Here is a 20,384-nt window from a genome sequence, read left to right on the forward strand (position 1 = left end):
GTGAGGGATTGGTAGTAAGACTGGGGTTGAAGAAAGACGATACACACACACATGCAGTGTCCTTATGTAGTTCAAACCTTGATTGGTCGTTGATTATTTTTTCTTCAAATCTCATGTCAGAAAATGAAGTGCGCCCCAGTGGCCTAATGGATAAGGCACTGGCCTCCTAAGCCAGGGATTGTGGGTTCGAGTCCCGTCTGGGGTGTATTCAAGCAGAGTGGCGAAGCGGAAGCGTGCTGGGCCCATAACCCAGAGGTCGATGGATCGAAACCATCCTCTGCTAGAATCATATGTTTTCAATGTTTCAGTCTAAAAATTAATTGCAATTGACATCCAAATCAAGAATCCTGTGCTGGCATAGGGATTGCGCCACACACTGTGCCCACCTCTCAAGTCATGCTGGAACTATAAGCTGCGTTACAATAAGCATTACAATGTGGATTGAGCCAGGGTTTACAATTTGACTCCATGTTCTTTAAATGCAAAGCAGAGTGGCGCAGCGGAAGCGTGCTGGGCCCATAACCCAGAGGTCGATGGATCGAAACCATCCTCTGCTAGCAGTATAATGTATCAGCCCTCAAAGTTAATTCCAGATAGAGTGATGGCTACATCACTTTCATTTGGATGTCTGACGTCATTGTGGCACCAGCAGAATTGGCGATAGAGGTACAGAGCCTTTCTCTTAAAACCATTAGCAGCACATTTCAGTCCAAATGTTTTTTAAACAATCATTTAACAGGTGGATCGGCCCAGAGAATTGCAGTTGGACTCCATTTTTTACATGAAAAGCAGAGTTATGCTGGAGGTCCATATCCTCCCTTTTGAAACTATGAGCCACTAATTTGAGTCAAAAGGTTGTTTACAGTATTAATAAAAAGCAGGATAGGGCAAGAATCTGATGGTAGATTCCGTGTGTTGGGAAGGTAAAGCAGAGTGGCGCAGCGGAAGCGTGCTGGGCCCATAAACCAGAGGTAGATGGATCGAAACCATCCTCTGCTAGAATCATTGCTGTACAAAGGATCAAGCATTGAAAGCGAGTGCCATCGTCATTCTAGCCCACCCTCCCTACCAAGCATAAAGAGTTCGTCTCACATTGGGATGAAAATGAGTGTCCAATATTCCTCAAAAAGTATTTGACAATATCTGTTAGGAAGACGATTTGAGTGAGGGATTGGTAGTAAGACTGGGGTTGAAGAAAGACGATACACACGCACATGCATTGTCCTTATGTAGTTCAAACCTTGATTGGTCGTTGATTATTTTTTCTTCAAATCTCATGTCAGAAAATAACGTGCGCCCCAGTGGCCTAATGGATAAGGCACTGGCCTCCTAAGCCAGGGATTGTGGGTTCGAGTCCCGTCTGGGGTGTATTCAAGCAGAGTGGCGAAGCGGAAGCGTGCTGGGCCCATAACCCAGAGGTCGATGGATCGAAACCATCCTCTGCTAGAATCATATGTTTTCAATGTTTCAGTCTAAAAATTAATTGCAATTGACATCCAAATCAAGAATCCTGTGCTGGCATAGGGATTGCGCCACACACTGTGCCCACCTCTCAAGTCATGCTGGAACTATAAGCTGCGTTACAATAAGCATTACAATGTGGATTGAGCCAGGGTTTACAATTTGACTCCATGTTACTTAAATGCAAAGCAGAGTGGCGCAGCGGAAGCGTGCTGGGCCCATAACCCAGAGGTCGATGGATCGAAACCATCCTCTGCTAGCAGTATAATGTATCAGCCCTCAAAGTTAATTCCAGATAGAGTGATGGCTACATCACTTTCATTTGGATGTCTGAAGTCATTGTGGCACCAGCAGAATTGGAGATAGAGGCACAGAGCCTTTCTCTTGAAACCATTAGCAGCACATTTCAGTCCAAATGTTTTTTAAACAATCATTTAACAGGTGGATCGGCCCAGAGAATTGCAGTTGGACTCCATTTTTTACATGAAAAGCAGAGTTATGCTGGAGGTCCATATCCTCCCTTTTGAAACTATGAGCCACTAATTTGAGTCAAAAGGTTGTTTACAGTATTAATAAAAAGCAGGATAGGGCAAGAATCTGATGGTAGATTCCGTGTGTTGGGAATGTAAAGCAGAGTGGTGCAGCGGAAGCGTGCTGGGCCCATAACACAGAGGTCGATGGATCGAAACCATCCTCTGCTAGAATCATTGCTGTATAAAGGATCAAGCATTGAAAGCGAGTGCCATCGTCATTCTAGCCCACCCTCCCTCCCAAGCATAAAGAGTTCGTCTCACATTGGGATGAAAATGAGTGTCCAATATTCCTCAAAAAGTATTTGACAATATCTCTTAGGAAGACGATTTGAATGAGGGATTGGTAGTAAGACTGGGGTTGAAGAAAGACGATACACACACACATGCATTGTCCTTATGTATTTCAAACCTTGATTGGTCGTTGATTATTTTTTCTTCAAATCTCATGTCAGAAAATAACGTGAGCCCTAGTGGCCTAATGGATAAGGCACTGGCCTCCTAAGCCAGGGATTGTGCGTTCGAGTCCCGTCTGGGGTGAATTCAAGCAGAGTGGCGCAGCGGAAGCGTGCTGGGCCCATAACCCAGAGGTCGATGGATCGAAACCATCCTCTGCTAGAATCATATGTTTTCAATGTTTCAGTCTAAAAATTAATTGCAATTGACATCCAAATCAAGAATCCTGTGCTGGCATAGGGATTGCGCCACACACTGTGCCCACCTCTCAAGTCATGCTGGAACTATAAGCTGCGTTACAATAAGCATTACAATGTGGATTGAGCCAGGGTTTACAATTTGACTCCATGTTACTTAAATGCAAAGCAGAGTGGCGCAGCGGAAGCGTGCTGGGCCCATAACCCAGAGGTCGATGGATCGAAACCATCCTCTGCTAGCAGTATAATGTATCAGCCCTCAAAGTTAATTCCAGATAGAGTGATGGCTACATCACTTTCATTTGGATGTCTGAAGTCATTGTGGCACCAGCAGAATTGGCGATAGAGGTACAGAGCCTTTCTCTTAAAACCATTAGCAGCACATTTCAGTCCAAATGTTTTTTAAACAATCATTTAACAGGTGGATCGGCCCAGAGAATTGCAGTTGGACTCCATTTTTTACATGAAAAGCAGAGTTATGCTGGAGGTCCATATCCTCCCTTTTGAAACTATGAGCCACTAATTTGAGTCAAAAGGTTGTTTACAGTATTAATAAAAAGCAGGATAGGGCAAGAATCTGATGGTAGATTCCGTGTGTTGGGAATGTAAAGCAGAGTGGCCCAGCGGAAGCGTGCTGGGCACATAACCCAGAGGTCGATGGATCGAAACCATCCTCTGCTAGAATCATTGCTGTACAAAGGATCAAGCATTGAAAGCGAGTGCCATCGTCATTCTAGCCCACCCTCCCAACCAAGCATAAAGAGTTCGTCTCACATTGGGATGAAAATGAGTGTCCAATATTCCTCAAAAAGTATTTGACAATATCTCTTAGGAAGACGATTTGAATGAGGGATTGGTAGTAAGACTGGGGTTGAAGAAAGACGATACACACACACATGCATTGTCCTTATGTATTTCAAACCTTGATTGGTCGTTGATTATTTTTTCTTCAAATCTCATGTCAGAAAATAACGTGCGCCCTAGTGGCCTAATGGATAAGGCACTGGCCTCCTAAGCCAGGGATTGTGGGTTCGAGTCCCGTCTGGGGTGAATTCAAGCAGAGTGGCGCAGCGGAAGCGTGCTGGGCCCATAACCCAGAGGTCGATGGATCGAAACCATCCTCTGCTAGAATCATATGTTTTCAATGTTTCAGTCTAAAAATTAATTGCAATTGACATCCAAATCAAGAATCCTGTGCTGGCATAGGGATTGCGCCACACACTGTGCCCACCTCTCAAGTCATGCTGGAACTATAAGCTGCGTTACAATAAGCATTACAATGTGGATTGAGCCAGGGTTTACAATTTGACTCCATGTTACTTAAATGCAAAGCAGAGTGGCGCAGCGGAAGCGTGCTGGGCCCATAACCCAGAAGTCGATGGATCGAAACCATCCTCTGCTAGCAGTATAATGTATCAGGCCTCAAAGTTAATTCCAGATAGAGTGATGGCTACATCACTTTCATTTGGATGTCTGAAGTCATTGTGGCACCAGCAGAATTGGCGATAGAGGTACAGAGCCTTTCTCTTAAAACCATTAGCAGCACATTTCAGTCCAAATGTTTTTTAAACAATCATTTAACAGGTGGATCGGCCCAGAGAATTGCAGTTGGACTCCATTTTTTACATGAAAAGCAGAGTTATGCTGGAGGTCCATATCCTCCCTTTTGAAACTATGAGCCACTAATTTGAGTCAAAAGGTTGTTTACAGTATTAATAAAAAGCAGGATAGGGCAAGAATCTGATGGTAGATTCCGTGTGTTGGGAATGTAAAGCAGAGTGGCGCAGCGGAAGCGTGCTGGGCCCATAACCCAGAGGTCGATGGATCGAAACCATCCTCTGCTAGAATTATTGCTGTACAAAGGATCAAGCATTGAAAGCGAGTGCCATCGTCATTCTAGCCCACCCTCCCTACCAAGCATAAAGAGTTCGTCTCACATTGGGATGAAAATGAGTGTCCAATATTCCTCAAAAAGTATTTGACAATATCTCTTAGGAAGACGATTTGAATGAGGGATTGGTAGTAAGACTGGGGTTGAAGAAAGACGATACACACACACATGCATTGTCCTTATGTATTTCAAACCTTGATTGGTCGTTGATTATTTTTTCTTCAAATCTCATGTCAGAAAATAACGTGCGCCCCAGTGGCCTAATGGATAAGGCACTGGCCTCCTAAGCCAGGGATTGTGGGTTCGAGTCCCGTCTGGGGTGTACTCAAGCAGAGTGGCGCAGCGGAAGCGTGCTGGGCCCATAACCCAGAAGTCGATGGATCGAAACCATCCTCTGCTAGCAGTGTAATGTATCAGGCCTCAAAGTTAATTCCAGATAGAGTGATGGCTACATCACTTTCATTTGGATGTCTGAAGTCATTGTGGCACCAGCAGAATTGGCGATAGAGGTACAGAGCCTTTCTCTTAAAACCATTAGCAGCACATTTCAGTCCAAATGTTTTTTAAATAATCATTTAACAGGTGGATCGGCCCAGAGAATTGCAGTTGGACTCCATTTTTTACATGAAAAGCAGAGTTATGCTGGAGGTCCATATCCTCCCTTTTGAAACTATGAGCCACTAATTTGAGTCAAAAGGTTGTTTACAGTATTAATAAAAAGCAGGATAGGGCAAGAATCTGATGGTAGATTCCGTGTGTTGGGAATGTAAAGCAGAGTGGCGCAGGGGAAGCGTGCTGGGCCCATAACCCAGAGGTCGATGGATCGAAACCATCCTCTGCTAGAATTATTGCTGTACAAAGGATCAAGCATTGAAAGCGAGTGCCATCGTCATTCTAGCCCACCCTCCCTACCAAGCATAAAGAGTTCGTCTCACATTGGGATGAAAATGAGTGTCCAATATTCCTCAAAAAGTATTTGACAATATCTCTTAGGAAGACGATTTGAATGAGGGATTGGTAGTAAGACTGGGGTTGAAGAAAGACGATACACACACACATGCATTGTCCTTATGTATTTCAAACCTTGATTGGTCGTTGATTATTTTTTCTTCAAATCTCATGTCAGAAAATAACGTGCGCCCCAGTGGCCTAATGGATAAGGCACTGGCCTCCTAAGCCAGGGATTGTGGGTTCGAGCCCGTCTGGGGTGTATTCAAGCAGAGCGGCGCAGCGGAAGCGTGCTGGGCCCATAACCCAGAGGTCGATGGATCGAAACCATCCTCTGCTAGAATCATATGTTTTCAATGTTTCAGTCTAAAAATTAATTGCAATTGACATCCAAATCAAGAATCCTGTGCTGGCATAGGGATTGCGCCACACACTGTGCCCACCTCTCAAGTCATGCTGGAACTATAAGCTGCGTTACAATAAGCATTACAATGTGGATTGAGCCAGGGTTTACAATTTGACTCCATGTTACTTAAATGCAAAGCAGAGTGGCGCAGCGGAAGCGTGCTGGGCCCATAACCCAGAGGTCGATGGATCGAAACCATCCTCTGCTAGCAGTATAATGTATCAGCCCTCAAAGTTAATTCCAGATAGAGTGATGGCTACATCACTTTCATTTGGATGTCTGAAGTCATTGTGGCACCAGCAGAATTGGCGATAGAGGTACAGAGCCTTTCTCTTAAAACCATTAGCAGCACATTTCAGTCCAAATGTTTTTTAAACAATCATTTAACAGGTGGATCGGCCCAGAGAATTGCAGTTGGACTCCATTTTTTACATGAAAAGCAGAGTTATGCTGGAGGTCCATATCCTCCCTTTTGAAACTATGAGCCACTAATTTGAGTCAAAAGGTTGTTTACAGTATTAATAAAAAGCAGGATAGGGCAAGAATCTGATGGTAGATTCCGTGTGTTGGGAATGTAAAGCAGAGTGGCCCAGCGGAAGCGTGCTGGGCACATAACCCAGAGGTCGATGGATCGAAACCATCCTCTGCTAGAATCATTGCTGTACAAAGGATCAAGCATTGAAAGCGAGTGCCATCGTCATTCTAGCCCACCCTCCCAACCAAGCATAAAGAGTTCGTCTCACATTGGGATGAAAATGAGTGTCCAATATTCCTCAAAAAGTATTTGACAATATCTCTTAGGAAGACGATTTGAATGAGGAATTGGTAGTAAGACTGGGGTTGAAGAAAGATGATACACACACACATGCATTGTCCTTATGTATTTCAAACCTTGATTGGTCGTTGATTATTTTTTCTTCAAATCTCATGTCAGAAAATAACGTGCGCCCCAGTGGCCTAATGGATAAGGCACTGGCCTCCTAAGCCAGGGTTTGTGGGTTCGAGTCCCGTCTGGGGTGTATTCAAGCAGAGTGGCGCAGCGGAAGCGTGCTGGGCCCATAACCCAGAGGTCGATGGATTGAATCCATCCTCTGCTAGAATCATATGTTTTCAATGTTTCAGTCTAAAAATTAATTGCAATTGACATCCAAATCAAGAATCCTGTGCTGGCATAGGGATTGCGCCACACACTGTGCCCACCTCTCAAGTCATGCTGGAACTATAAGCTGCGTTACAATAAGCATTACAATGTGGATTGAGCCAGGGTTTACAATTTGACTCCATGTTCTTTAAAGGCAAAGCAGAGTGGCGCAGCGGAAGCGTGCTGGGCCCATAACCCAGAGGTCGATGGATCGAAACCATCCTCTGCTAGCAGTATAATGTATCAGGCCTCAAAGTTAATTCCAGATAGAGTGATGGCTACATCACTTTCATTTGGATGTCTGAAGTCATTGTGGCACCAGCAGAATTGGAGATAGAGGTACAGAGCCTTTCTCTTGAAACCATTAGCAGCACATTTCAGTCCAAATGTTTTTTAAACAATCATTTAACAGGTGGATCGGCCCAGAGAATTGCAGTTGGACTCCATTTTTTACATGAAAAGCAGAGTTATGCTGGAGGTCCATATCCTCCCTTTTGAAACTATGAGCCACTAATTTGAGTCAAAAGGTTGTTTACAGTATTAATAAAAAGCAGGATAGGGCAAGAATCTGATGTTAGATTCCGTGTTTTGGGAATGTGAAGCAGAGTGGCGCAGCGGATGCGTGCTGAGAGGTACATTGATCGAAACCATCCTCTGCTAGAATCATTGCTGTACAAACGATTCATTTATTTGCATTTGAGATTTTCACAAGGCCTCTGACAAAGTCCCAGCGAGCCAATCAGGGATGAGTTCCCTCATGAATACTCATGTGCGACGTGCGATGGCTTGAGTAGGCTACATGCAGCACGAACGTTTCACAAATGTACCGATCTGTATTCTGGGGCCCTTTGGTGTTAGGAGAGCGGGGCCAGAGGGCCACGACGCCCCGAGCATGGCTTTACCTTATTTAACTCAAAGAAATGTGGTCGATTTATCTTTTACCCTTTGATAAATATTGAATTGATATGTTATCCTTTGCCGTCGATGCATTTCTAATAGTATTGACATAAAATGGGACTACTTTATTACTTCTAACTATAGTTCATGACTTACCTCTACTTGGCGTTGAAGGGCGAATGACGACCTTGTAACTTTAGCAGATATTTGATTGACACTAGACATTATGACAAGCCCAGTTTCCCGAATCGATTGAACGCACTGTGACGTCAAAATGATGTGTGTGCGCTGGATGTTATATTATCATGGAGCGTCAGCAATAAACATTTTCTTGTGTGTTTACATTAAGTTAGTATAAAGCTATAGCTACTTGGTATATGCATGTTTTTTTTAAGGCCCCTTAACAAAAATATGAAGCAACAAATACCAAACAATTGAATACAAAGCCTGGTTACAGGACACCCCAGTTCTTGAAACAAAAATGTCACAAAACACTGATGCGTTGCATCATAGCGTCTGCATGCTACTGGTAGAAAATTGCACCAGCTCCATATGTGTGACTGTGTGTGGCTTAAACCAACCTGAGTTGGACATTAGTTAATCACATGCATATGAATGCTTGTGTTCATATGCATGTGCAAATGAGCACTGAACAGTTTAATATTCAGCATTTCCACATTAAATTATCGTAAAATATCTGATTGCCTAAACGACTACAGTTAGCATGACAAGGTTAGGGCTTTGCAGCAGGTGGCAGTATAGGACCAAAAACCCAACCCTTCAAACCCGCAAGACACCCTCAACCCCGATTTGAACCCTTTAGTGCAGGGGTCCCCAAACTTTTTCCAGTGAGGGCCACATAACTTTTCCCTTCTCTGATGGGGGGCCGGGTCAGTTTGTAACAGAAAAAGTGTGACGATCGCAGTGGTGCCTAAATGTAAGAATTTATTGTTTTCCAAAAAGCCACACATAAGCAAATATGAATAACCCTTTCTGAGATCAAATAACCCCCTCTGTGTTCTTCACAGAAAAATTTAACTCAGGAAATATATAATAACACTATTTATGAAATCAATAAAAATCAAATAACCCTCTCTGGGTTCTTCACAGAAAAAAAGTCAGGAAATATGTAATAACAGTATTATGAAATCAATAATACCCAAATAACCCTCTCTGGGTTCTTCACAGAAAAAGAGTCAGGAAATATGTAATAACAGTATTATGAATACCCAAATAACCCTCTCTGGGTTCTTCACAGAAAAAAAGTCAGGAAATATGTAATAACAGTATTATGAATACCCAAATAACCCTCTCTGGGTTCTTCACAGAAACAATGCTTCTATTGTGCTGTGCACAATCTTGGTAAAAGTTCAGCTTCAGTTGTCACAGCAAAATCTCTTAAATGACTCATATGAGCAGTCTCTCAAAGTTCTTGTGTTCTTTCCTTATAGTCCAGTTGTGTAAGTTCCAGTATTATAGCCTAGTAGACACCAGTGTTTGCTCTCTCTCATCAACTTCCCCCTGAAAAACACAAAGCAAGCAGGCTGAGAAACCAAACTAAGTGATACAGCACCTACACAGCACAATACATTTCAATACAAGTATGGTTGTGGAGATGGATTTTTTATAGTGAGCTTACCTATGTACTGTATGTTCATCAGTGTGAACTGTGGGCCTGCATCTGGCTGGTGAGAAGTTCAATGTCAGGTTCCATTCTAGTCACAGCCAGTCTCAAACACTGATGCAGATGTTCATCTGTCAATCTTGATCTCCTCTGAGTTTTCAGGTGTTTCATGCGTGAAAAGGTTTGCTCGCAGATATACGTGCTGCCAAAAACTGTGGACATCTTCATTGCGTGTTTTTTATGTTAGGGTACGTGTCTTGAGGGAGGGCGGCATAGAAGTCAATGAGACTGGTGGGCTTGAATGAGTCTTTCAGAACATCACAGCTCTGTAACTCGGCCAGCTCAAACTGATAAGAAGGCTGGGCTTCATCGATGTCGGCAACAAAGGGGTTCTGGAAAAGACGGATTTCTTTTGCATGAACATGTAGTTCACGGAATCGCACACCGAACTCCGCCTTCAGCATTTCTAGTGCTTCCACACACTTTTCAGCTGGGAACGGGACCGCTGGTTTCTCTGCAGAAAGCTTTTGGGTAGCAGGGAGATGGGTGAAGTTGTGCTTTTTCACTTGCTCCAAAAGCAGCGCTTGTTTCACCTCAAATGCTTTTATGTGGGAATACATGTCGCAAATGAGTTTCCCCTGGCCTTGTAGCTGCAAGTTAAGGCCGTTCAGCAGTTCTGTCACGTCTGTAAAAAATGCGAGGTGCCATTTCCATTCTGGGTCGATCAGCTCTGGGACCGTTTTGCCTTTTGAATGAAGAAATGCGTTAATTTCAGGTAGCAGCTCGTAAAAACGCCTCAAAACTCTGCCGCGGCTCAGCCATCGGATCTCTGTGTAGTATAATACATCTCCGTGCACAGACTCCAGGTCAGACAGGAATTGTTGGAACTGCCTGTGTTTAAGTCCATTTGCTCTGATGAAGTTTATGCATGATACCACCACCTTCATGACAGAATCCCACTTCAACACTTTGCAGCACAGTGCTTGCTGGTGAATTAGGCAGTGCACTTGTAGCGGGGCGGTGAGACCCCGCTCTTCCATCTCCCGGTTCATGCGTCCTATCAGACCCCGAGTCGCGCCCACCATACTCGGAGCCCCGTCAGTCGTGATGCTGGCAAGCTTTGCCCAGTCCAGATCCAACTCTTCGATGGTTTGACATACTTTGCCGAAAATATCCTCCCCCGTCGTAGTGCCTTTCAGACTTTGGAGGGCTGCCAGCTCCTCGCACATGTCAAAATGTGCGCTAACTCCACGAATAAAAATAAGAAGCTGCGCTGTGTCTTGCACGTCCGTGCTCTCATCAAGTGCTAATGAAAAAAAGTCAAATTCTTTTGTCTTCTGCTGCAGCTGGGCATATACATTACCCCCAATTTCTTCAACGCGTCTGGTGATTGTACTCGAAGACAGACTCACGGCATTAAAAACATCTTTCTTCTCGGGACACACCTCCTCCACGACAATATTCAGACATTTCTTGACAAACTCTCCCTCAGTGAAAGGTTTACCGCAGCTTTGAGAGTTTGGCGTACAAATGTAGTCTGCTGAGCTAACAGTCCACTTTTTAGCTTTGCTAGTTTGTCTGCTCGCATTTGGCCTCGCAAGCTATCATACTTGTCTTTGTGATGGGATTCATAATGTCGGCGCAGATTGTATTCTTTGAATACCGCCACGGCCTCTTGACAGATGAGACAAACAGCCTTTTCTTTGCATTGAACAAAAAAATAATCGTGTGTCCACTGCAGGTTAAATACCCTGCATTCTGAATAAATTTTTCTCTTACCTAACCTTTTTGCCATTATTCCGTTCTGGGGGGGGGGGGTAGGTTCACGTTTTATGATTAGGGCAAAGACAGTGAGGTCGTTAGCAACATTTTTTTAGCGTCATAATTAAATTCAAATGAGCTTTATTGACATGAGGAAACATTTCAGGGATTCAGTCGGGGAGGCTCACTTCACCCAGTTCTATGCGTGCATTGGTCTCGATCGCGTGGCCCGACTGAAAAAATAATAATGCGGAGGGGGGGGAGGGGGGGAGGTAATGCGTCTCTGATATTGGAAATTGTTCAAGGGGCCGGGTCAAATGTGGAGGCGGGCCGTATCCGGCCCGCGGGCCGTAGTTTGGGGACCACTGCTTTAGTGCCACTCACAGGCCAAAGCTGGGCTTACCTTAGTGCTCAAAAATGTAAAACATGGCCTGTTTGCTTTTTTTCCTTTCTGCTCTGTATTTCTTTTCAATGCTGTGAACAACACAGTATTCAGTTAGTTGTGTTTCTATGTCGATTTTAGTCACTAGTCCAAGGCAGATGCTTATTGTCCCATGGCCTATTGTTGGCTAGGTCTGTTGGTTCATGGCCTGATATAACACATGCTCATTGAATCAGGGGCAACGACAAAATAACATATACAAGCAGCACAATAACTTTCCTATGCTTCAAATGGATCATTGACTTTTGACCTTCTATAATTGGAGGTTGTACCTGGCGATCATGCATTAGCCTACAATGAAAGCAAGCTACAACATCTGCAGGATAAGCTGTCTTCAAGGTCGTTTTACCGAAGTCCAGGAAGGGGAGACGCACCACAGAGCCAATAAAAAAAACACTCTACATACATTAAGTTGTAAAAAAAATGGGCCCAATAGATAAGGCACTGGCCGCCTAAGCCAGGGATTGTGGGTTCGAGTCCCGTCTGGGGTGTTTTCAAGCAGAGTGGCGCAGCGGAAGCGTGCTGGGCCCATAACCCAGAGGTCGATGGTTCGAAACCATCCTCTGCTCGAATCAACCTTCCCTCCGCGAAGTTGTCGATGACCACGACGACAAGTTGCCACCGTAAGCGAGAAGAAACGTCCACAGGGGCCCCACGAGGACCTGTGAGGACCAGGGTGGGAGGGCCGGGTATGATTGTCATAACAGTTGGTTAACATTTCTGCTGCCTGTTGACCCACTGCCTAATAGAACTATCGCTGTGACCCCCGACCGGCAGGCTAACTAACATCCAGGAGGTGAACCAGTGCTCCCTCAGCCACGGGTCCTTCTCCCACCCTAGTACCTTGGTCAGGCCTTGTGATATGAGGGTCCGGGATTCTTGCCAGCCAGAATAGTACTGGAACTCGCAGCAAGAGGTTAGTAAACAGATTTTCAGTGGGGTGAGACAGATAAAACTGATCAGTGGGGTGAGACAGGTTAGTATATAGACTGATCAGTGGGGTGAGACAGGTTAGTAAACAGACAAATCAGTGGGGTAAGACAGGTTAGTATGACCTGATCATTGGTGTGAGACAGGATAGTCACCCTGGTGTCTTGTGCCAACATGTCCCCCTATTCAGCCCCTGGTCTCTGATTGGATGGATGACGTCTCCCGTCTCACCTGTGTGATGAGCCCGCTGGCTGCCATGCACTACCCAGTGGGTGCTACACACTGGCGGTGAATGTCACAAACACACTCACTATTAAAAGGCCTGTCTTCAAAAGCACTATATAAAATACAATTCATTATAATTATCAACATTCACACATCAGATCACATTCTTTAATTGTCTGGCAGATATTAGGATAGTGTAGGATTTAATAGTTTAGACATAATCCAGATGAAGGAATTCAAACCATTTAGGGTTAGCACAGCCGTGGCCTCTGAAGTAGAATCACTTCCCCTCCCGTTACTCCAATCAGGGTCCACAAAGGGTCACTGTCTCTTTAAGAAACATGATTCTTCCCTGGGGGTCCTTCCCCTTTCGCTCCAGGGTGTGACCGTTTCACAACAACTTCATGCCACAGTGGTTGGTCACATTGCCTCTCACTCAAGAGAAACAGCTCTCATTGGCTGGAGGGGGAGCTTCCTGTGTTCATTCAAAGAAAGAGGGAGGGATTTGTGTTTAGAAGAAGTGAAGTCAGTAACAGACAAGGGGAGAGAGAGATAGAGAAGATAGGGCATACATATAAAGAGAAAGTAAATAAAGGAGTGAGTGCTGTTCATCTGAGTGACATATAGTCTGTAGAGCTGTAGCACCAATCCAGTCATCTTTAGTTGAACTGTAGAGCTGGGTGAGTAGGAGGAGGAGAAGGAGGAGGAGGAGGAGGGATATGCAGCGTGTGATGCCAGGCGTCCTGTGTTGCTGTCTCTGGAGTAGACAGAGCAGCACGAGGAGACCAGAAGACCAGAACCAGGTCCTATTCTTCAGTTCTGACCGCTGTAAGTATGCTCTGCTGAAAGGGAACTCTCGGACACTTCCCCCCACTACCCCGGACACCCCAGACGTGTGTGTGTGTGTGTGTGTGTGTGTGTGTGTGTGTGTGTGTGTGTGTGTGTGTGTGTGTGTGTGTGTGTGTGTGTGTGTGTGTATCTACTTTGAAATCACTGCAAATAAACATAACTCAGGATGTTTTGTCAAAAGGTAGTAGTACACAATTAGTGTAACAGAAACTAAGGAGACATGAAAGTAGCATCTCCTGTACTCATAGCAACCGGCAATTTTGCCTTTCAAAGTGCTGATCCCCTTCCGTGTCACTGGGACATCCAGACAAGGTTTTCTGTGCTGTGGTTGACCGCTGTCTGTGTCTGACCCCACATTGGCCCACGGGACGAACCCGTTCACCAATCAGAGTGCATTGTCTTGATGGCCATGATGACGAGCTTGAAGCATCAAGAGTTGGAGGGTCGTCTTGAGGACATGCTGTCGCGCATCGCCATGGAGACACTGGAGATTAAACACCTGGAGCAGCAGCTGACTGAAGGTGAGAACAACAGCAAAGCACCAGTCGCATGAGGCTGACTGTATCACCTTCTTCATTTCACACACAAGATATCCATTCATGTCAGCTGGTCTTGGTCTTGTTAATCACATAGTCCCTAAATCTGTCAGCTCAAGTCAGGTGTTCTAGTCTTGACTGAATTGTTTCTTCAATGTTGAGTCATTAACGCCCCCTGTGTCTGTCTGTGTCCCCAGGCCAGATCCTGGTGAATGAGGCTCTCCAGGTGGACCTGCAGGGAATCATCTCTGGGATTCAAGACTACATGGGGAGGCTCAGACAGCAGGCAAGAGGGGACATCCCATAATAGGGTTGATAGAGCCATGGATGGATGGCTGTGCCTCTTTATACCTCATCATTGTCATCGCGATTACTGCATTCTAACAGCCTTCCTCAGAGGCTTTGTTTATACCTCTTTGCCGAATAGCCACCCTGGGTATTCCTCGTGTCTTTATGTTAGTAGTGGCTGCCTCGTGTCTTTACGTTAGTAGTGGCTGCCTCATGTCAGTATGTTAGTAGTGGCTGCCACTGTGGCTTTACGTGCACTGCTCCAAATCTATGGCGACACAGCGACAAGGCCAAACCACATGGCTCTGATTGTCTCTCTTTGTCTTTGCGTGCTCTGGGTTATTTCTCGCTGATGGTGAAAAGCAGAGACCCACGGCTGGTTATAATATGTTAGAATTATGCTTTGATTCAATCTTTAGTTTGAGCCTGAATTAAATCTACATTTTGGTCAGGTCCTTACAGTAGTGGGCCCTTCCATAGCAACAGGCCTGTTTGTAGATGTAGGCTTTGTAACCAGTGTGTCTCTAGGATGTTGTCTTGGTAACCTGTGTCTCTAGGATGTTGCCTTGGTAACCAGTGTGTCTCTAGGATGTTGTCTTGGTAACCAGTATCTCTGGGATGTTGTCTTGGTAACCTGTGTCTCTGAAATGTTGTCTTGGTAACCTGTGTCTATGTGATGTTGTCTTGGTAACCTGTGTCTCTGGGATGTTGTCTTGGTAACCTGTGTCTCTGAAATGTTGTCTTGGTAACCAGTGTCTATGGGATGTTGTCTTGGTAACCAGTGTGTCTCTAGGATGTTGTCTTGGTAACCTGTGTCTCTGGGATGTTGTCTTAGTAACCTGTGTCTCTGGGATGTTGTCTTGGTAACCAGTGTGTCTCTAGGGTGTTGTCTTGGTAACCAGTGTGTCACTAAGGCACTGCCTTGGTAACCTGTGTGTCTCTAGGACGTTGTCTTGGTAACCAGTGTGTCTCTAGCAATATAATGTTGCCTTGGTAACCAATGTGTCTCTAGGATGCTTTCTTGGTAACAAGTGTGTATAAATGATGTTGCCTTGATAACCAATGTGCCACTAGGACGTTGCCTTGGTAACCAGTGTGTCTCTAAGACGTTGTCTTAGTAACCCATTTTGTACATGATGTTTGGTGTTGGTGTGAGTAGGTCTGTCAGGCCCAGGACGAGGCTCGCTGCCTGGGGACACAGAACCAGGATCTGCAGCACCAACTGGAGGCCGTTAAGCTCCACTGCAGGCGGTTGGAGACAGAAGTCAGGACACACAGACAGGTGTGTGTGTGTGTGTGTCTGTGTTTTTGTGTGCGTGTGTATGTGTATATGTAGAATATGTTGAGGTGATGTTGAAGATGAATGTATTTGTGTGTGTGTGTGTTTTCAGCAGTTTCAGGGTGGGCTGGATCAGTTGCTGGAGGCTCTGATCAGCGGACAGGACTGCTTCAGGTACCACCACTCCACGATCGACATCACATAAACAATTGTCATGTGTATAACTCCTTCAGTACAAGGAACAAGAAAGAGCATTTGTATGTGGTACTCAAGTCATAAGAGAAAAGCAAGGTCTTCTCAGGCCTGAAAACGGACCACGTGGTTCCATTGCTATCGATCTCCAGCTCCCACGGCCTGGAGGACCTGTTGAGCGACAGGCTGAGGCAGATGTACCAGGGCATCCAACGGTATGTAGCAGAGCAGATCCGGAGGGCCCAGGAGCAGAGCCGGCAGGACCAGGACCAACGGGTCCGAGACCAACACATCCAGGAGGAGAGACTGAGGGCGGAGCTACAGGGAGCGTGTGACGGTCTACTCAACTCCCAGGCCCAAGTCCAGAATCTCCAGCACATGATGGTCAGTGTACACAGTCTCACATACAGTATGTATGTTGGACCCGGAGCCAAAAGGTACTGGGTTCAATTCCCAATTTCAACAGTCTACCTGTAGGCTGCCTTGCACAAGATGTCCCCTAAGCCTTTATTGGTTCTTTGCATGAATCACATTTTTAAAAGCTGGAAAAAGTCAGAAAAGTAAATACAGTTTGCAGTACTGTTATACTGTCCGGCAGATTCAGATGAGAACTGGGTTCATTACCACTATAATACCAGTTGAGACGAAAACTAGAAGCACCACAACAATTTGACATGTCTGCGTTTTCCCAGGCGAGAGAAGTGCAGCAAGTCCATGTCTGAGTCCCAACGACACACAGACCTGACCATAAGGTGGACAACACGGCAGCTCCGTGCTCTCTCTGATACTTTAGAACGGCTGGAACCACATCAGGTACACACGCACACGCACACACACACTCACACTCACTCACTCACTCTTTAACATACACACAGCAGGAACACACACCTTCATACATAATGGGTATGAAATAAAATGGTCCTAATGTTCATATTTTTTTATTTTGAGTTCTTTAGTGGCAGACATTCTTACCAGAGCAGCTCACGGGCATTACCTTAAGAACAATAAGGACTATATTCTCTGTCCTCTCAGGAGCCTCCGGACTCTGGCTTGGGGCTGCACTACCTCAGTTCACCTGAAAGGGGGCACTCTGACATAAAGGTGCCACCACGTTTGGACCACTACAGTGTAGATGACAACCCTACAGACACTGGTACACACACACCCACACACTCACACATACTGGTGACCACACACACACACACACACACACACACACACACACACACACACACACACACACACACACACACACACACACACACACACACACACACACACACACACACACACACACACACACACACTCGACGTGTCCCTGCTCCCGTTCTTCTCTCTGCGCTTCAGATGCAGAGGCAGGCGGCGGTCCGGGCCGTCCGGCCTGGGGTGGCCCAGCAACAGGCCTCCCTGCTGGGGTAGCAGACAGCCAGGAGCCCCTCTGTAGCTGCTCCCCTGCTCCAGCCTGTAACCTCCCAGAGCACTCAGACCTGGTAAGGGGGGTGGACCCTTTGCTCGAAGGTTCATTTGCTAATGTTGTGAAGGGACGCGCTGGACACAACGCATGCATAATGTCACTTACACACAGCACGGCACAGAGCTATTGCATTGGATGAACTCTTATTCATAACCTGGAACTGGAACTTAGCCACTTTATAATTTACACTTTATACTTGACACTTTTTTATCATTTATAATTTATAATTTATACTGTTATTTATGTTATTTATACCGTATTTTGTTTGCCCTATTTGTTGTTGTTTGTTCTTTTTGTCTTGTCTTCTCCTTACTTCAGCGTTTTGTTTAGCATTTTTTTGTTGTATTAGTACTTTGTATTTTGTTGTATTTTATTTATTTTATTTTTACTGTATTTTTTTTTTTTTTTTTTTAAACACTCCCCTGCTTCTTACTTCTCCTTTGTCTGAACAGATTGACAGATTAGAAGAGCAGAGGAAGAGGTTGGAAGAGGAGAGGAAGATGACCCATCTGGGGAGGAAACCGCTCAGGTCAACAGGTCAACAAAACAGGTCTCGCTCACACACGCACGCACGCACGCACGCACGCACACACGTACACACACACAGACACACACACACACACACACACACACACACACACACACTCACAGATACTCAGACACACACACACACACACACACACACACACACACCGATCATGGCACATGGCAAGGTTTACATGTCCAGTATCTTAGAAAACATGCTTGCTATTGTGTTTGTGTGTGTACGGCCAGGTGTGTGTGTCTGTGTGAGGAGGTGCAGTGTGTGGAACACACTCTGTTAAAAAGGAGAGCAGAACTCAGACAGGCAGATCGACGCCTGATGGACGCACAGAGCTGTCTACACAATACCAGACACAAGGTACACACACACACACACACACACACACACACACACACTATATCAGACACAAGATACACACACACACACACACACACACACACACACACACACTATATCAGACACAAGATACACACACACACACACACACACACACACACACACACACACACAATACCAGACACAAGGTACACACAGACCAGTATTTCTGGGTGTATATATAACAATACCTTACTGTAACAGGCCAGTATTTTGTGGCTGTATATAGAACTGTTCCTTACTGTAACAGACCAGTATTTCTGTGTATAGAACTGTTCCTTACTGTAACAGACCAGTATTTCTGTATATAGAACTGTTCCTTACTGTAACAGACAAGTATTTATGGGTGTATATAGAACTGTTCCTTACTGTCACAGGCCAGATGTGTGCAGCAGCAGCTGGTGTTGTCCCAGTCAGAGCTGGAGGGGCTGAACCACAGACTGGACGAGAGCGCCACCTGTCTCCTGGAGACCAAACAGCAGCTCTGGTGAGATCCATCAAACACAAGTCAGCTCATCCAGCGAATTTAGTTGTTATGAGTGGGCTGTAGCAGATCCAAGTTTGAAATGCTCATTACCATTCAAATTTGAGACGTTTTAAAATGAACCTGAAAATGTACTTGAGATGTAACGTAATCAAAGAAGTGTGATATTTTGAGGAAATGGACAGTGAGGACAATGGAATTTTAATAACTAGTATGTCAGTTAGTAAAAGTAAATCAGTTTTCTTGGACTAATAGAAAATAGAATAGAAAATGTCCTGAAGATGACTTGGAAATGTGAATATGTATCAATCAATAAATCAGGTGTGGTATTTTAACTTTTGTTCAAACTTTGAATCAAAGCCCAAATAAGGAAATGTAAGTTGACTTCCTGTTCTGTATCCAGGCAGACGGAGGCGGAGCTTCAGCAGGTGAGAGGGAGGAGTAGAGGAAAAAGACAATGAAGAGGAGACACAGGTGTGGCTCACGCATACAGCTCACCATTTTCCCGTTTTTAAAACGCAGAACCTTTTGGAACCGAATTTGGTGATCAAACCTTTTTGTGTTAATTTTAAAATATACAATCAGGAATCCTGATGTGAAGAGAAGCCTCAGGGCTACCCATATGGTAAATGGACTACATTTATATAGCTTTTCTAACCAGTGGCAACTCAAAGCGCTTTACAATATTGCCTGACATTCACCCATTCAAACACTGACAGCGGTGTCAACCATGCAAGGCGACAGCCAGCTCGTCAGGAGCAGTTAGGGCGAGGCGTCTCGCTCAGGGACACCTCGACACTCAGCTAGGAGGAGCTGGGGCTCGAACTAGCAACCTTCCGGTTACCAGCCAACCTGCTGTACCTCCTGAGCCACATGCCGCCCATATGCACACAGACGGGTGTTTCTATGCAGGGATAGACAAGTGGGTATCCATCCAAGGAGGTATAAGTGCATCACACGTTCCTCCTCCGACCACTTCAACTCTGTGGACTACCTTTCAGCTGAGGACTTTAATGTATTGCTTGACTGGAAAAAGCATTTTCTATGTATATATGACAATCATGATCAAGAAGTGACTCTGAAAAGAAAGTCATCGTTGGAGTGAAAATGAGTGTGTGGTGGCCACAGGACTGCTCTGAACCCCCTGCAACACAGGCGGAACAGTCCGGATGGTGGTGGACACACAACTGCACCATTGTCTGCATAGTCTCAACTTAGTACTCACCTCTGACTGCCTTTCAGGATACATTATTCACTCACAGTATTGTTCACATACACACACACACACACGTGCCTTCTGTACGTAAACCTGGCCACTCACCATGGCTCATTTAACCATGTTACTGTAAACACTTATTTCATTTTTTTATAGAGGACCGTCTATGTAACAGTACAACGTGGCCCATGTAAACCAACAATCAGGGCAAAGTTTATTGCAATATATTTTTTAATTC

The 20,384-nt window shown here is 45.1% G+C and overlaps 1 protein-coding gene and 14 non-coding genes across 15 annotated transcripts; all 15 read left to right on the forward strand.

Moving 5' to 3' along the window:
- The first annotated feature begins 132 nt into the window (after positions 1-132).
- AC3HAE_014144 (transfer RNA arginine (anticodon CCU)) lies at positions 133-205 on the forward strand. The gene has a single exon. It is a non-coding gene; the product is annotated as a tRNA-Arg (tRNA).
- Positions 206-485: 280 nt separating this feature from the next.
- On the forward strand, positions 486-557 carry AC3HAE_014145 (transfer RNA methionine (anticodon CAU)). Its single transcript has one exon. It is a non-coding gene; the product is annotated as a tRNA-Met (tRNA).
- Positions 558-1,295: 738 nt separating this feature from the next.
- Positions 1,296-1,368, forward strand: AC3HAE_014146 (transfer RNA arginine (anticodon CCU)). Its single transcript has one exon. It is a non-coding gene; the product is annotated as a tRNA-Arg (tRNA).
- A 280-nt stretch (positions 1,369-1,648) lies between these two features.
- Positions 1,649-1,720, forward strand: AC3HAE_014147 (transfer RNA methionine (anticodon CAU)). Its single transcript has one exon. It is a non-coding gene; the product is annotated as a tRNA-Met (tRNA).
- Positions 1,721-2,537: 817 nt separating this feature from the next.
- Positions 2,538-2,609, forward strand: AC3HAE_014149 (transfer RNA methionine (anticodon CAU)). Its single transcript has one exon. It is a non-coding gene; the product is annotated as a tRNA-Met (tRNA).
- Positions 2,610-2,811: 202 nt separating this feature from the next.
- Positions 2,812-2,883, forward strand: AC3HAE_014150 (transfer RNA methionine (anticodon CAU)). The gene has a single exon. It is a non-coding gene; the product is annotated as a tRNA-Met (tRNA).
- Positions 2,884-3,621: 738 nt separating this feature from the next.
- AC3HAE_014151 (transfer RNA arginine (anticodon CCU)) lies at positions 3,622-3,694 on the forward strand. Its single transcript has one exon. It is a non-coding gene; the product is annotated as a tRNA-Arg (tRNA).
- A 6-nt stretch (positions 3,695-3,700) lies between these two features.
- Positions 3,701-3,772, forward strand: AC3HAE_014153 (transfer RNA methionine (anticodon CAU)). The gene has a single exon. It is a non-coding gene; the product is annotated as a tRNA-Met (tRNA).
- A 644-nt stretch (positions 3,773-4,416) lies between these two features.
- On the forward strand, positions 4,417-4,488 carry AC3HAE_014154 (transfer RNA methionine (anticodon CAU)). Its single transcript has one exon. It is a non-coding gene; the product is annotated as a tRNA-Met (tRNA).
- Positions 4,489-4,784: 296 nt separating this feature from the next.
- Positions 4,785-4,857, forward strand: AC3HAE_014155 (transfer RNA arginine (anticodon CCU)). The gene has a single exon. It is a non-coding gene; the product is annotated as a tRNA-Arg (tRNA).
- Positions 4,858-6,025: 1,168 nt separating this feature from the next.
- On the forward strand, positions 6,026-6,097 carry AC3HAE_014156 (transfer RNA methionine (anticodon CAU)). Its single transcript has one exon. It is a non-coding gene; the product is annotated as a tRNA-Met (tRNA).
- Positions 6,098-6,835: 738 nt separating this feature from the next.
- Positions 6,836-6,908, forward strand: AC3HAE_014157 (transfer RNA arginine (anticodon CCU)). The gene has a single exon. It is a non-coding gene; the product is annotated as a tRNA-Arg (tRNA).
- A 280-nt stretch (positions 6,909-7,188) lies between these two features.
- AC3HAE_014158 (transfer RNA methionine (anticodon CAU)) lies at positions 7,189-7,260 on the forward strand. The gene has a single exon. It is a non-coding gene; the product is annotated as a tRNA-Met (tRNA).
- Positions 7,261-12,251: 4,991 nt separating this feature from the next.
- Positions 12,252-12,323, forward strand: AC3HAE_014159 (transfer RNA methionine (anticodon CAU)). The gene has a single exon. It is a non-coding gene; the product is annotated as a tRNA-Met (tRNA).
- Positions 12,324-13,478: 1,155 nt separating this feature from the next.
- Positions 13,479-20,371, forward strand: LOC311343486 (uncharacterized protein). Its single transcript, XM_084468348.1, has 13 exons — positions 13,479-13,737; positions 14,148-14,279; positions 14,492-14,580; positions 15,742-15,864; positions 15,974-16,035; positions 16,206-16,466; positions 16,746-16,866; positions 17,086-17,206; positions 17,407-17,543; positions 17,980-18,077; positions 18,302-18,428; positions 18,824-18,933; positions 19,334-20,371. The coding sequence occupies exons 2-13, from the start codon at positions 14,162-14,164 to the stop codon at positions 19,389-19,391; spliced, it is 1,425 nt and encodes a 474-aa protein (XP_084324474.1). The 5' UTR covers positions 13,479-13,737; positions 14,148-14,161; the 3' UTR covers positions 19,392-20,371.
- Positions 20,372-20,384: the final 13 nt, after the last annotated feature.

Source organism: Micromesistius poutassou (genome assembly GCF_964030765.1).
Source record: "Micromesistius poutassou genome assembly, chromosome: 5".
Lineage (NCBI taxonomy): Eukaryota > Metazoa > Chordata > Actinopteri > Gadiformes > Gadidae > Micromesistius > Micromesistius poutassou.